The sequence below is a fragment of the Physeter macrocephalus genome, chromosome 7, assembly GCF_002837175.3.
Source record: "Physeter macrocephalus isolate SW-GA chromosome 7, ASM283717v5, whole genome shotgun sequence".
NCBI classification, from domain to species: Eukaryota; Metazoa; Chordata; class Mammalia; order Artiodactyla; family Physeteridae; genus Physeter; species Physeter macrocephalus.
In genome coordinates, this window is record NC_041220.1 from 72,444,956 (window position 1) to 72,459,502 (window position 14,547).

The following is a 14,547-nucleotide window of genomic DNA, read 5'->3' on the forward strand; positions in this document are numbered from 1 at the left end:
GATAGGGAAGGTGGGAGGGAGACGCAAGAGGGAGGAGATATGGGGATATATGTATATGTATAGCTGATTCAATTTGTTATAAAGCAGAAACTAACACACCATTGTAAAGCAATTATACTCCAATAAAGGTGTTTAAAAAAAATTTACTAAGCACTTAACTATGTGCTGGGCACTGTTCTAGGTGCCAGGTATATGGCAGACAAAAATCCCTGCCCTTGTGGAGCTTGCATTTTAGGGGTAGAGAGGATGAGATAATAAAATAAGTAAAAGGTGTTAGAGAGTGTTACACATGTCAGACTTTTAAGTAATCACAGGACCATGTTTTTTTTTTTAAATTAATTTATTTGTTTTTGGCTGCGTTGGGTCTTTGTTGCTGTGTGCGGGCTTTCTCTAGTTGTGGCGAGAGGGGGCTATTCTTCGTTGCGGTGCTCGGGCTTCTCACTGCAGTGGTTTCTCTTGTTGCGGAGCACGGGCTCTAGGCGCACGGGCTTCAGTAGTTGTGGCAGGCGGGCTCAGTGGTTGTGGCTCGTGGGCTCTACAGCGCAGGCTCAGTGGTTGTGGCGCATGGGCTTAGTTGCTCTGAGTGGGATCTTCCCGGACCGGGGCTCGAACCCGTGTCCCCTGCATTGGCAGGTGGATTCTTAACCACTGCGCCACCAGGGAAGCCCAGGACCATGTTTTTTAAAATGCTATGGAGCAAAGTAAAGCTGGAAAGAGTGACAGTGTTGGGATGGGCTTGAGGGGGGTGAATTTTAGAGGCCAAGGAGGCCTTAGTGAGAAGGTAACACTTGAGGAGGTGAAGAAGGTGAGAGATTTAAATATCTGGGGGAAGATTGTCCAAGCCAGAGGTTTTAACAAGTGCAAAAGTCCTGAGGTCAGAGCATGGCTGGCTGTTGGAGGAACACAAGGAGGCAGAGGGAGTGGACCAGGTGAAATGAAAAGGTGGAGAGGCAGGTCCTGTTGGGGCTTGTAGGGCATTTTAGTGAATGGGGTTTTTTAGTAGGAGTACAAGAGAAGCCATTGGAGGATTTTAAGCAGAGGAGTGATGATCTGAGATCATTGTGACTGCGGTGTTGAGGACAGTCTGAAGGGAGCAAATGAAAAAGCAGAGAAACTAGTTTTTGTAGGCTATTATAAAAGTCCAGGAGAGATGGAAGTGGCTTGGATTAGATGGTAGCAGTGGATGAATTCTATTATACTTTGAAGATAGAGCAAACCAAATTTGCTGACAGGTGTGGGTGGGGTGTGAGAGAAAGAAGAGATAAGGATTACTTCAAGGTTTCTGTCTGGTAACTGAAAGATGAGTTGTCCTTGACTTAGATGGGAGGACTCCTGGAGGAGTGAGTTTAAAGAGATCAGATCAGTACTGTTAAACTTTAGGTGCCCTTCAAGGGGAGATGTCACAACGGTAGTTGAATATACAGGTCTGGCATTTAGGATAGAGGTCTGGGCTGGAGAAGTTGGGAGAGGTCAGCATATGGCAATTGTTCAAACTAGAAGGCTGTATGAGGTCACCAAGAGAGTGTGTGTAGATGGGAAGGAAGAGTTCCAAGGCCTGAGCCATGGGGGACTTCAACATTCAAAGATGTCAGGGAGAGGAAGGCCCAGCAAAGGAGACTGAGGAGGGGACGGAAGCAGGAGGAAAACTAAAAGAGCATGGTGTTCTGGAAGCCACGTGAAGAAAATGTTTATGCAGGTAGGTGATCCAGTTGTGAAGTGTTGCTAGGTAAGGTATGAAAAAAATGAACTGTGTATATAACATGACAAGGTCTTTGGAGAACTTGAGTAGAGCAGGTCCAGTGAAGTGCTACAAGCAAGACTGGAGTGGGTTCAAGAAAGAATTGATCCTACTGTATAGCACAAGGAACATATTCAATATCCTGTGATAAACCATAATGGAAGAGAAAATGGAAAAAAATATATTTATAACTGAGTCACTTTGCTGTACAGCAGAAATTAACACAACATTATAAATCAACTATACTTCAATAAAATTTTTTAAAAAAGAAAGAATTGGGGGCTTCCCTGATGACGCAGTGGTTGAGAACCCGCCTGCCAGTGCAGGGGATACAGGTTCGAGCCCTGGTCCGGGAAGATCCCACATGCCACGGAGCAATTAAGCCCGCGAGCCACAACTACTGAGCCCACGTGCCACAACTACTGAAGCCCGCGCACCTAGAGCCCATGCTCCACAACAAGAGAAGCCCCTGCAATGGGAAGCCCACGCACCACAACCAAGAGTAGCCCCAGCTCGCCGCAACTAGAGAAAGTCCGTGCGCAGCAACGAAGACCCAATGCAACCAAAAAAATAAATAATAAATAAATAAATAAATTTTTAAAAAAAGAAGAAGAAAGAATTGGGAGAGAGGGGCTGGAGAGAGCAAATATGGACTTTTTTTTTTTAAGATAGGAGAAATAAAACAATAGTTATGCTAATGGAAATATCTTTGCTTTTCCAGTGAGGAACCTAGCTTTCTCACCCACCCTCCCTTCCTTGGACTTCAGATTTGGGTATTTGCTGTTTCTTGGAACCCTCACTTTGAGGAATGTTAATAGGGAATCTGAACTGATATGGAACTGAGGATTGTGAAAATCAACGTATTTCATATGTGGAATTCTCTTTCCCCAACTTCCCACTACTTTGGGGGACAAAACACATGTGGCCAGGAGTCCACTTACTGTGGCCAGTAAGTTACTAGGCCGTTCACAAATGTTTCTCCCATTCTGGGCACATGGCAGGAGAGCCACTCTAGGGTATGGCCATGTGGTTTTGTTTGTGACTTCATAGCAGCTTTAAGACCAGTGAGCGGTCTCCCACATTGCCTTGGCTGACAGCAACTGTGGAAGCAGTGTTAAGACGAAGCATCTACCAGCCAGGGTCTGAGTCATAGTGATGAGCAGAGCCCCTTTGCTAACCCGGGATAGACACCTAGTATGAGTAATAAACTTTAGTTTCATTAGTTTTATTTTGGGATAGCAAAACCCGATGCATCCTGACACAATGCCTAAGGACCAAAATAAACAGTGATGTACCAGTCTCCACAAAAACCAGCAGAATGCAAATTTCAGGGTACGCAAGTTTTACTTTCCCATACCAGGGGCAAAGAAAAGCCAATAAATAACACAGGTAATAAAACTTGACCTCACTGTCAGTTCTCCATTAAATCAAAAACTATTGAACCTTGAAAATGTTAACATTGTCTTTACGTGTCTGTGTGGTCTAATACAAAAATTTCTTTGGTCTTTGTCTTCCGGTTCCTGCCAAGAGCTGCTAAAACTCTTGGAATTTTCTGAGTTGATAGGAATGGCTTTTGTTTTTTGTAATGAGCCTCTTTGATCACACTTGAGTTTATGCTAATGAGATCACTAAGGGTGAGGCCACTAGATGGCCTCAGGATGGAGCTGGTCACCAGAAGGACCAAGTGACTAGACCTCCTGACTGACCTCCAGGCATGGGTGGCAGAGAGGGCTGGAGAGGAAGCTCTATAAACTCAGCAATAGTGAGATTCAGAGAGCTTCTGGGTTGGTGAGCCCATTGAACCCCGGGAGGATGCTGTGCCCCTGCATCCCTCCCCTTCCTTGCCCCATGCATCTCTTTCATTTGTCTGCTCTCAAGTTGTATCTTTTATAATAAACCAGAAAATGGAAGTAAAGTGTTTTCCCAAGTTCTGCGAGCTGTTCTAGGAAATTATTGAACCCAGAAGGGAAAGGAATTGTGGGAACCCTCCAATTTTATGACCAGGTTGGACCGAAGTGTGGATGATCTGGGGACATGATACTTGCGACCGGCATTTGAAGCGGGGGAGGTCTTGCGGGACCAGGACTTTAAACCCATGGGGTCTGAGGATAACTTTGGGTAGTGTCAGAATTGAACTGAATTGTAGGACACCCAGTTGGTGTCCAGAGAATCAGAGAATTGGTTGTTAGTGTTGGAAAATGCCTTAGAAATATGCTGCCAATGTCACACTGAAGTTTTCAACATAATGTCTGAGTCAGTTTACACATGCTTTACTATTAGAAAAGACATGTTCTTGTAAGAGACAAAAGAAAAATCACAATTCTGCACAAAAGAATTTTATTTAGTGGTCAGATCCCGATGAATAATGCCAGTCATTGCTTGATTCTGTTAAAATGCGCTATTAGATATACTCTTAAGAAAGTGTACGGTGCATCACCAAAAGCTATTTAATTTGGATTGTGTAGAGTAAAAGAAAACTTCATAAATCTTTGTTCTCTGATAAAATTTTAAAAATATAAAAATGAAAAAAAACCCCCAAAAGCAGTATTCAAAAACAATAAATGTCACCTTGGACTATTTACAGTAAGATGACTTTCTAATAGGAGAACACTCTCTGCTTGTCTCTTTTTCTCACATTTTACTTGTCCCTTAGAGGTGTTCTGCCTCCCCCATCTAACCCTTATTCGTGATTTCTGCTATTCCTGTCTTGCATGAAACGGTCATCTTCCATTCTCTCTCACATCTTTGAGTCTTTCTCTGATACTCCTTTTTCCTACTGTAAATTACCAGTAATTCTATTTAACAGATGTTTGTTGAGCACCTAATATGTGCCAGGCACTGTGCTAAGAGGTGGGTATAAATACAGAGATGAAAAGTCATTGAACTCCCTCCTCAAGAAGCTCAGAGTTTGGGTTGGATTACAAAAACGTTTTTCAGGGCTTCCCTGGTGGCGCAGTGGTTGAGAGTCCGCCTGCCGATGCAGGGGATACGGGTTCGTGCCCCGGTCTGGGAGGATCCCACGTGCAGCGGAGCGGCTAGGCCCGTGAGCCATGGCCGCTGAGCCTGCGCATCCGGAGCCTGTGCTCCACAACGGGAGAGGCCACAGTAGTGAGAGGCCCGCGTAACACAAAAAAAAAAAAAAAAAAAAAAGTTTTTCACAGTATATTGCATGAAATCTCAAGCCCCTATGAAGTAAGTTTACGGATTTCTTGAAACAAAGTACACTCACGGAGGGTCTATCAGCTTGGCCCACTCCAGCGCATTTTTTTTTTTTTTTTTTTTTTTTTTTTGTGGTATGCGGGCCTCCCTCTACTGTGGCCTCTCCCGTTGTGGAGCACAGGCTCCGGATGCGCAGGCTCAGCGGCCATGGCTCACGGGCCTAGCCGCTCCGCTGCACCAGGGAAGCCCCCAGCGCATTTTGATTTAGAATTCTGCCCTATTTTATGAAGCACAGCCTCTACAGCCCAGGAATAGAGTTTGAGTTCTAAACTCTTCGCAGGTGGGATCTACATGATGTGTTGTAGGGGACGAACTGAACCAATTTGTTTTTAGGGGAGGGTAACCTTTTAATTGGCTTCTACAAATTCTGAGTAAGAAAAGCCCTTAACCCCCCACCCCCCAAACTACTAAATTTGAGCAATAGATACATATTAAGAAACTCCTCCTTGATTTGGATTTACAACACGATCCTCTGAAACTCCTCTCTTTTACAAATGTCCAGCAGGAGCTCTTTTTATTACCTCCACACGTATTTCTTTGTGCTTTTCTGTGTACATTTTCTTAGCTTCAAACATAAAAGCAGCAAATTAAGCCTGCAGGTGACCTTTCTTTTTTTTTTTCTTTTATCATGTTGAACCCCAAACAAGCTCAGTTCTTGCATTTGGCCTACATCTTCTCTGTCCGTAAGGCCTCAAGAGAACCATGGTAGTTACTTTAAAAAAAAAAAAAGAAAACAAACTATGAAATAGAAAATAAAAACTGAACATAGCATACTATGGAAGCAAAACTGAAACCACACCCTCGCTGCCCCCATCTCTCCATGGCAGACCATGGCCCTACAAATATTCACATTTGGAAATATTTTCTCAGTCACAGTAAAGTCCATATCCTGGTGGTGGGCTTCCCCCTCACAGCTCGTAGCGTATTCCTTTTGTCGAATCTGCTCAGCCAACCACTGAACGAGGATGAAGGGAGTTTTTGTGGGAAAGTTCTATCCTTGATCCAACATCATCCACACGTTACACGGGGTCACATCTCTGTACAGTTTCCATCCAACCAAATGATACTCTGTCCATTCAAGAGCCCTAGTGCCCGATTCACAATGTCCTCATGAGCTGGTTCCAAGCCCTCTGGATCTGAAGGCAACTTTGGGAGTTGGCATTATTCCCATGTTACATTTGGCCTGCCCAAGGTAGGGTGATCAAAGATGTCTGGAATACGTGAAGAGGACAAGAAGAGCAGGGGGTGTTGGGAGAGAGGGGAAAAGAGAGGTGATCATGCACAAGCTTCTTGCTCTGTCGTGGATTATACTTTCAGTGTTAACAGCGTGTATTTCGACACATAGGGCTTGTGCTTTCTCGTTAAATAACTCGCCCTGAAACGCTCGTTTGGCAAACGTGGCCATGAATGTGTGTGTGTGTGTGTGTGTGCGCGCGTGCACGTGCCTGTGTTTACGATGTGTCATGAGGTTGTGTGTCAAGTCCTGTGGGTGTGCCTTGGCCCCTCCCCTGCTGCTACACCCACCTCACCAGCAAGGAAAAACTGATAGGTTACACCTGGTCGGTTTGATATTCAGAAGCTTCAGACAGGCTTTCTGAGAAGCTTAGGAAAGTCTCCTGGTATTCGGAACATACAATCTCGTAACGATAATGCCGGAACTCCACAGCAAAGGTGCCAAAGTAAGACAGGAAGCACATGACCAGGCCCCACTGGACCCTGGCTGCGTACAGGTGGATGCCTTGGGCCATGAGGATGAAGTCTGGGGAGAAGTAGTCAAGGCAAGTTCCTCCATCGGCCACATTAAGACGGGGCTGTTTTCTGGGCACAGACAGGTTACAGGAAAAGCCTGGCTCTCCCCCTGGCTAGCAGAAGAGCTTCACAGAGCCAGCTGAATACATCATCTACATAAATAATACAAGGTAACATTATTGAGCCCTTACTTTGTGCCAGACATGCTTCTAGGTGCTTTCATGGAAAACCTTAACTTATTCATCACAACATCCTGTTATCAGCAGTTCGTTTAAAATAGGGAAATGGAGGCCAAATGGGTAACACGGGTATTAACTGGTGGAACTGGGATTCAAACACAAGCACTCTGACTCGCTGGCCATGCATTCGACCGCTATACTCTACGGCTGCCTAATAAACTGTGAGACTAGCTAAAGAATTACAATTCCAAAGTAACCATTGGCCAGAAAAATAACGCTGTGTTTTTAAAAGACACTGCAAATGACGATGGAACAATGTGAACGTATCAAATAGCTAACTACCTCCATATAAGCTGTGTTTGTCTCTGCAGTGCTACTAATAAGGTCTAAGTGGCCCCTCTTCTTCTCTAGTTTTCACTATTGCCTTTCAGACAATATCCTATAGGCTGGTTTCATTCCCAGTGTTGCATTGAAACTTGTGCCCAAATGAAAGCAGGCAATTAAAAAACCAAAGAACAGATGATTCACCTATGCCTGACTATACACAGAGTGTATGTATGTGTACACATACACACACACACACAGACACACACACACACACATCAGTATATACGAAGGTAGGAGCTGGGGAGGAGAAAGGTTCATAACGTTCTATAGTGAAAAGCTAAGAGGCCAAGGACTAAATAAAATTATTTAGAAAAATCAGAAATGTTCCCTTAGAATTAGTTCTACCTTCAGAACTTAGCCTTAAAATCTTGGGAAATTTTCAGAGAGTGAAAAAGTCTGTGACAACTACCTCAGCCAAACTTCTCTCTCCTGACTAGGCCTGGATTCATTCACCTGGGAACCACGAAATGGTTCCAAGTCTTCGGAAATATCATGGATCAGAATTGTTTGGTATAAGCTCAAAACTCAGAATGATTTAAAATCTGTACATACTCGTCTGACTGAGGGTTCAAAATGTTGCCAAAGCAATATTAACTTATAGGGGAGGGATACATCTTCAAATCTCGTGCTGGCAGAATTCTGACCCGTTTACTCATAAAATATTTTATCAGGTTGCTAGTAATAAGCAAGTTTTTTGGCTTGAATTTCAAGTCCTTAAATGTTCTCCATCTAACGTGACTTAAGAAAACCGCTAAAATGACTGAATGGCAGTTTGTGAGGGAAGAAGAAATAAATGGCTCCAAATACTCCACTAACGAACATCTCTGAACTCTAAACGTTTTCGTATTTTAAAGCCACTCTAAGGAGGGATTGCATAGTGGTTAAGAGTATAAGAACTGAGCCTGAGTTTAGAACAAATCGACACATACCGTGTGTGATCTTGGGTAATTAACCTCCGTTTTTCACTATTCTTACTTGTTAAGTGAGGATTAAAAGGGTTGACACATTTAAAGTGCTTAGACTACTGCCTAGCACATTATAAGTACCCAATAAATATTGGCTATTACATTGATGATTGTACCTGTGTTAGCTATACAGTTTGCCGTCTAGGAACTCCCTTCTTCTCCAGTTTCCAGAGGACCTAATGGAGTGAACACTTAGGATTGAGTGACTGATCTGATTGGTGGGGTCGTTACTGGCCGACTTCCACTGGGCCCTGCTATAGTAGGTGGGGTCACTGTGCTCCACCCTAGACCAGTCCCTCTGCGATCTGTTTGGGCTTCAGCTGAGTGTAGTGCTCTCCTCTGCCTTTCCCTGATTTCTCTGCTTCTTACTGGGTGGATAGATTGAATTCCAGGGTGTGAGATAGGAGGCCTGCACGATTTTCCTCTCCAAGTTTACTAGGAATAAAGGCTGATTTCTTCATCCCCATCTGGCTCCTTGTGACTGTTCTCCATTGGTTCAAACTCCGAGGGAGGAAGGGAAATAAATAGCACCTCAAAATTATTTGTTTAGGACAACAGTACATGCAGTGGTAATCTAGTTCTTGAATTTCTTTTACAGAAAAGCTTACTTGTTTTCCTGAAAGATATAAATGTATTTTTGTCCCTAGAAATTCATTTTAGAGTTAATAGATTAAATGAAATAACAGAGCCACTAATAAAGTCGAAAATGAAAAGAATTTTTCAAGATGGAAGGAAAACCCCCCCACAATTCGCTTTTGGTTATGCATTCTATGTTTTTCACAAAAGGAAGCTTTACATCAAAAGGAGAATGCATGGCACCATTCCTACAGATTGATACACTTTTGAGAAGGCAGAGCTTGTTTTATCTTTAGCTCTTCATCTCCTCTTTGGCATGAAAAATAGGTCTGAAAGTTTTTGTTTTTATACCTATTTATTTTTCTTTTTTGTCTAATATTCTGAGTTGATACGACAGTATATCCTAACCAACTGAGAATGGCAATCTTCTCATCTTCTACATAGACAACTTATCTGTGTTTTAATCTCACTGGCAAAGAACGTTTTCACATTCAAAGGATACAGAGGACCACGCAGAGAGTGACAGTTGCTGAGAGAATAACTCGTGGAATTCCAACTTTCCGTCCTTCATTCTTGATGTTTACTTTGAGTGTCAATGCAGCCTGGATCCAGCAGGTCAACGTGCCAAATCCAAAAGTCAAGGAAGTTCCGACATTATGGATTTCTTCATCATTTGTGAGCTAAGGGATGAACAGATAATGACCTGTGGAGGCCCATTTAGAAAATACATACAAGCCAATGGAATACATGAAGGAGAAAAAAATAGGTAAAGAGATGTCCCAATAATGGGATGATAGGTTGTAGGAAGAGTAGAATCCTTCATCTCCACTAACTCTTTGTGTCTATTCTCCATTGGTTCCAACTCGGAGGGGAAGAAGAGAAATGAATAGTATGCCCACACCTCAAAACGTTTGTTTGGAAGAACTATACAGGCTGTGGTAATTTATTCTTTGAATTTATTTTCCAGAAAAGCTTTGTAGAAAAGTAAAAGAAAAAAAGCAGGAGTTACACAAAAAAAGAGAAATGTCAAAGTTTCTACAGACATAAACCCCAAACTCTGTTTGGGGTTAGACTAAGAAATGAGACCAGAATCCGGCTGTGTATTTACTGATTGAGGATGGCCAATTCTAAGCAGGTCAAGATTTCACTGGCCTGGACAACTAATAACACTTGAGCTGTTCTTTACTCTTACAAAACTGGCCAGTCTATGTAATGTGGACAATTCATTGTTAATGGGCTATTGTTTTATTTTCCTATTATAATAAGAAAACTGCACTTATGAGCTTTTGCCATATCTGGAGACCCATTAAAGGGCAACAGTGTTTGAAGATTCCTGGTCAAGGCTTTTATACAGTTAATAGGTTAAAGGAGACCCATCTGGGTTATTTCAGTTGGGGGTTAGAGATGTAAACTGCCCAAATCATTACCCATTGATTTCAAAAATATATCTGTCACTTAAAACACCTTTATTAATTGCATATATTTTTAACTACACATATAGTACCCCACATATATAGGAAACATACAGGAAATAAAATCTACTGTTGAAGAGATGGCTTTAAAAACATGGTGAAAATATCTTTTTGGATCGCCATTGCCTTCAGGTGTTTTATTGTTTAGCATTGCTATGAATAATGGTTGTATCAAATCAATATTACTTTCCCTTTACAATTTTTTTCTATTGTTTTGGCTATAGGATTTTTTTCTTCTTTGAAGAAGCCATTTTCCCCCCTCACAGTTCAAAACACATATTTTTGAAACATTTTATTTTATTTTATTGTTATTTATTTATTTATTGGCTGCACAGCATGTGGGATCTTATTTCCCTGACCAGGGATCAAACCCACACCCCCTGAATTGGAAGCGTGGAGTCTGAACAACTGGACCGCCAGGGAAGTCCTGAAACACTTTAAGTAATGATTCCCCAAGTCAAATTTTACTTCTAGGAAATTGGTTTTCCATGCTCTACATAGTCTGTTCATTTATTTTTTAATTCTAATTTTAGAAATAGATGATACAGTTGCATGGGTCAAACTTTAAAAAATTGTGAAAAGAGTATAGATTGAAAAGTCTGTCTCTTATATACTAGCCACCTGGTTTCTCCACAGGCAACTAATGTGTTATTTGTTTCCTGTGTAATCTCTGTAGATATTCCAGAAAATGTTCTTCATATATAGCGTCATCATTTACGGTTTTGAATATCTGTGGTTCACCCAAACAACCCAATCACTGGGATTCTTTGGGGAACTTTAGTGAAAAACAAAATGTCTACTCAGTAACTTCCATCTAAGACCTGGTTGAGAGAAATGATAGTTACTGAGCATTTTACAACACGCCAGTCCCTGTAGCACAGATGTATAAGTGGAGGAAAGACTACCACCAAAATCTCAATAAAAAATGCTCTGTGCCCTAACATTTTGGAGCTTAACAGATAAACTCTCAAATATTCTCCTAATAATTCATCGTCCTAGCCAATATGTTCTAAGAATGCAACTTTCTCATTATCTAGGTTGATATGGAATGAGATCTAGAATAGTTAGAGGAATTGGTGGGATTGCCTGCCTATCTGTCAGACAGCCCATTAGGTAAAAAATACTTATTGAGGGCTTCCCTGGTGGCACAGTGGTTAAGAATCCATCTGCCAATGCAGGGGACACAGGTTCAAGCCCTGGTCTGGGAAGATCCCACATGCCACGGGGCAACTAAGCCCGCGTGCCACAACTAGTGAGCCCACGAGCCACGACTACTGAAGCCCGCGTGCCTAGAGCCCGTGCTCCGCAACAAGAGATGACACTGCAATGAGAAGCCCGCGCTCTGCAACAAAGAATAGCCCCTACTCGCCGCAACTAGAGAAAGCCCGCGCGCAGCAACGAAGACCCAGTGCAGCCACAAAAATAAAAATAAATAAAATAAATAAATTTATTTATTTAAAAAAATACTTATTGAGTTGCTACTGTGTGCCAGGGGACATCTTGGGGAATGAGTTATCCTAATTTAATGAATTATCAGCACTGAGGGTCAAGGACGAGAGACAGTCAGAAAATCCACTACCATATTTTCAGTAAGAACATTCCTAAACACTAACTAGAAAGCTGAGTGTCTGGAATGCCTGCACCATTTGGATTTCACTCAACAGATGGGGGAGAAGTGTCAGGATTGGTGTTTGACTGCAAGGAGGAAGTTTCTAGCAGCAGTATATCGCAGAGGCCGGAGGATGCTGGGGAGGGAATGGAGGCAGGGAAAACAGAAAACTACTGTAACTGGGCAGGGTCTCCATGTCTATTTTACAAATGAAGTCATTTAGGTCAAGAGTTGTGTGAGGGTATTGGCAAGGGAAATTATGCTTAAGTGACCTTGGGTTTCTACATCTCTAGGAAGAAGAGTGAGGCTTAGTACCTCTTTATACAAGTCACAGGTGTCCTAGAGAAATTCTGGGTATTCAAACTGACTCCCATGTGAGCTTGCTAATCTAAAATGCAAGGTTTCATCCAATAAGGATGTTCAATGTTTAATTACAGAAAGGCAATGATCCTATTGATTTTCTAGAAAGGTACATTAGAATACAATTTGTTACGAAAAAAAGTATACAGCGGTTTGAAAGCCCTATTTTAGTAGATATGTTTCCCAATAGCTGTGCTGTATTTCCAATGCACAGGGAGGAATTTCTCATGTTTAATTCAGACTTACGTAGGCGAGGCTCAAAGAACAGATGGGCTGACTGCTGGAGAAACTGTGCATATCAGGAACCACTGTCAGCATTTTTTTTAAAGATTCATGGAGAATCTATGGGCCACGTAGTGACTATACCTCAGTGGCTGTGATCATCATATAGGTGAAGTGTGAGATGGAGGTGAAAAAGGCCAAATGAAGTACCTGAAAATTACCAAGTAAGGTCATTCCAAAGGAAGCCAGACAGAGCGCCACCAATCCACTAATATTCAGCCACGGATTTAAAACCTTTGGTTTCAGTTGTATGAAGCGCAGAACAGCTACCACCAGAGCTGGGAATAAAACAAAATGTTATAATTGAAAAAGTTAAATCACACAGTCAGACTAGGAAGCAGCGTTCTAAAGCCACAATGTGCAGAAGTAAACTTTTTGCCACAGTACACCTTTAAATCTCTAAAATGACAGATGCATTTTTAAAAGAAATTTTCCATGCGATGTTTCTGATTAATGAGATGTTTTATTCTAGCTAACCTGGGGAAAGCAGAGAGGAATTGAAGCTGCGTGCTATATGTGATTTGGGTGACGCAAGATGATAGACTGGTAACAACTAGTGTTGTTCTCAGAGTTTTCAAAAACAAGGTCAGCACAAGACAGATTGGCTTAGGAGAACATCACAGAGCCTTGGCACACAACAGATCAGACACAGAGAGACAGCCCGTGGCACGGGAATTCACTGATTCAATCAGCCTTTAGTTTAGAACCGGGTTAGAACAGATAGGGCAAGAAAACACGGGGAAGAAGACAAGGTTACCAATCTAGACAAACCTGCTGGTCCCTGTGCCAGAAATCATTCCTGGGGATAGGAAGGAAGATAAAGGCACGTGTACAAATCCCTTTATTACTGGTTTATTCCCTCTCCCTTCTGATTCTACCGGCAGGTGTTCATTGTCAAAGGACAAAGACAGCTCATCCAAATTAGAGCAGTTACAGCTATAAAATAATGGAATCTGTATTTTAACATAGCAGATTTGGGGGTTTGGTATGTACTGAAAATCATATTGATTATATTAAGAAAGCTCAATTCTTCAAATGATGTTAATTACTTATTTTAAAATCCCACTCTTTTGAATCAAATTGTCATCGGAGAATCTGCAGAGAGAAAGAGGAAGTTACTTGGATTTCAAATCTGACTTCTAATAGTAACCTTGAGGCCAGTCCATACTCAGATCACTAATAAGAATTCCCTTTCATTAATTGCTTAGTGCAGGGATATTTTCATATTTATACAAAAAGCTAGGAGAGGTCAGTCTACAAATGATTTTTAAAAAGCATTTGCAATTAATATGTTATATCTAATATAAAGAAATGCCCTTACTACTTCCTAAGGCAATTTATTTTGACATTAAGGTTTAGCAGAGAAGACAATTAGGAATTCAAGAATTATCCTATTTATACAGCAATTAGTAGGTAATTATTTGCTGTAAGTCTGCCTCGATTTCAGGCCATCATTAGTAGCCGTTAACAAAGAAACCCATTCACAGGTTTGCATTTCCCAAGTATGACGAATTTCATAGTTTCAAGCTACAAAGTTAGTTCAGTGAGTTGACTTTCAGTTCCAAGTACCTCTGGTCAAAGAGTGGTATACAACTTGGTTAATAGTTGGATTTTGGAAACAAAATAGAAATAAACTGCAATCTATGAAATCTTAAATTGTTTGGATCTGATTTAGCTTTTAGTATATTTATGTTAAAGCTAATGCCCATGATTCATCATCAAATTAATAGATTATACTTGAGTTGATAATAGTTTTTTAACATTTTTAATGGAGTATAATTGCTTTACAGTGGTGTGTTAGTTTCTGCTTTATAACAAAGTGAATCATCTATACATATACATATATCCTCATATCTCCTCCCTCTTGCATCTCCCTCCCATCCTCTCTATCCCACCCCTCTAGGTGGTCACAAAGCACCGAGCTGATCTCCCTGTGCCATGCGGCTGCTTCCCACTAGCTATCTATTTTACATTTGGTAGTGTATATATGTCCATGCCACTCTCTCACTTC

General features: G+C 41.6%; 1 protein-coding gene across 4 annotated transcripts in view; it reads right to left on the bottom strand.

The window, feature by feature from the left end:
• Positions 1 to 5,154: 5,154 nt before the first annotated feature.
• Positions 5,155 to 14,547, bottom strand: part of TMEM150C (transmembrane protein 150C) — an 85,253-nt gene continuing 75,860 nt past the window's right edge. For all 4 annotated transcript variants that reach the window (XM_028491984.2, XM_028491985.2, XM_024115344.3 and 1 more), the window contains 3 exons: positions 12,687 to 12,814; positions 9,316 to 9,493; positions 5,155 to 6,716 (listed from right to left, as the gene is read on the bottom strand). In XM_028491984.2, coding sequence (XP_028347785.1) covers positions 6,508 to 6,716; positions 9,316 to 9,493; positions 12,687 to 12,814 — 515 coding nt within the window. In that variant the 3' untranslated portion in view covers positions 5,155 to 6,507. The remainder of the gene's footprint in view (positions 6,717 to 9,315; positions 9,494 to 12,686; positions 12,815 to 14,547) is intronic.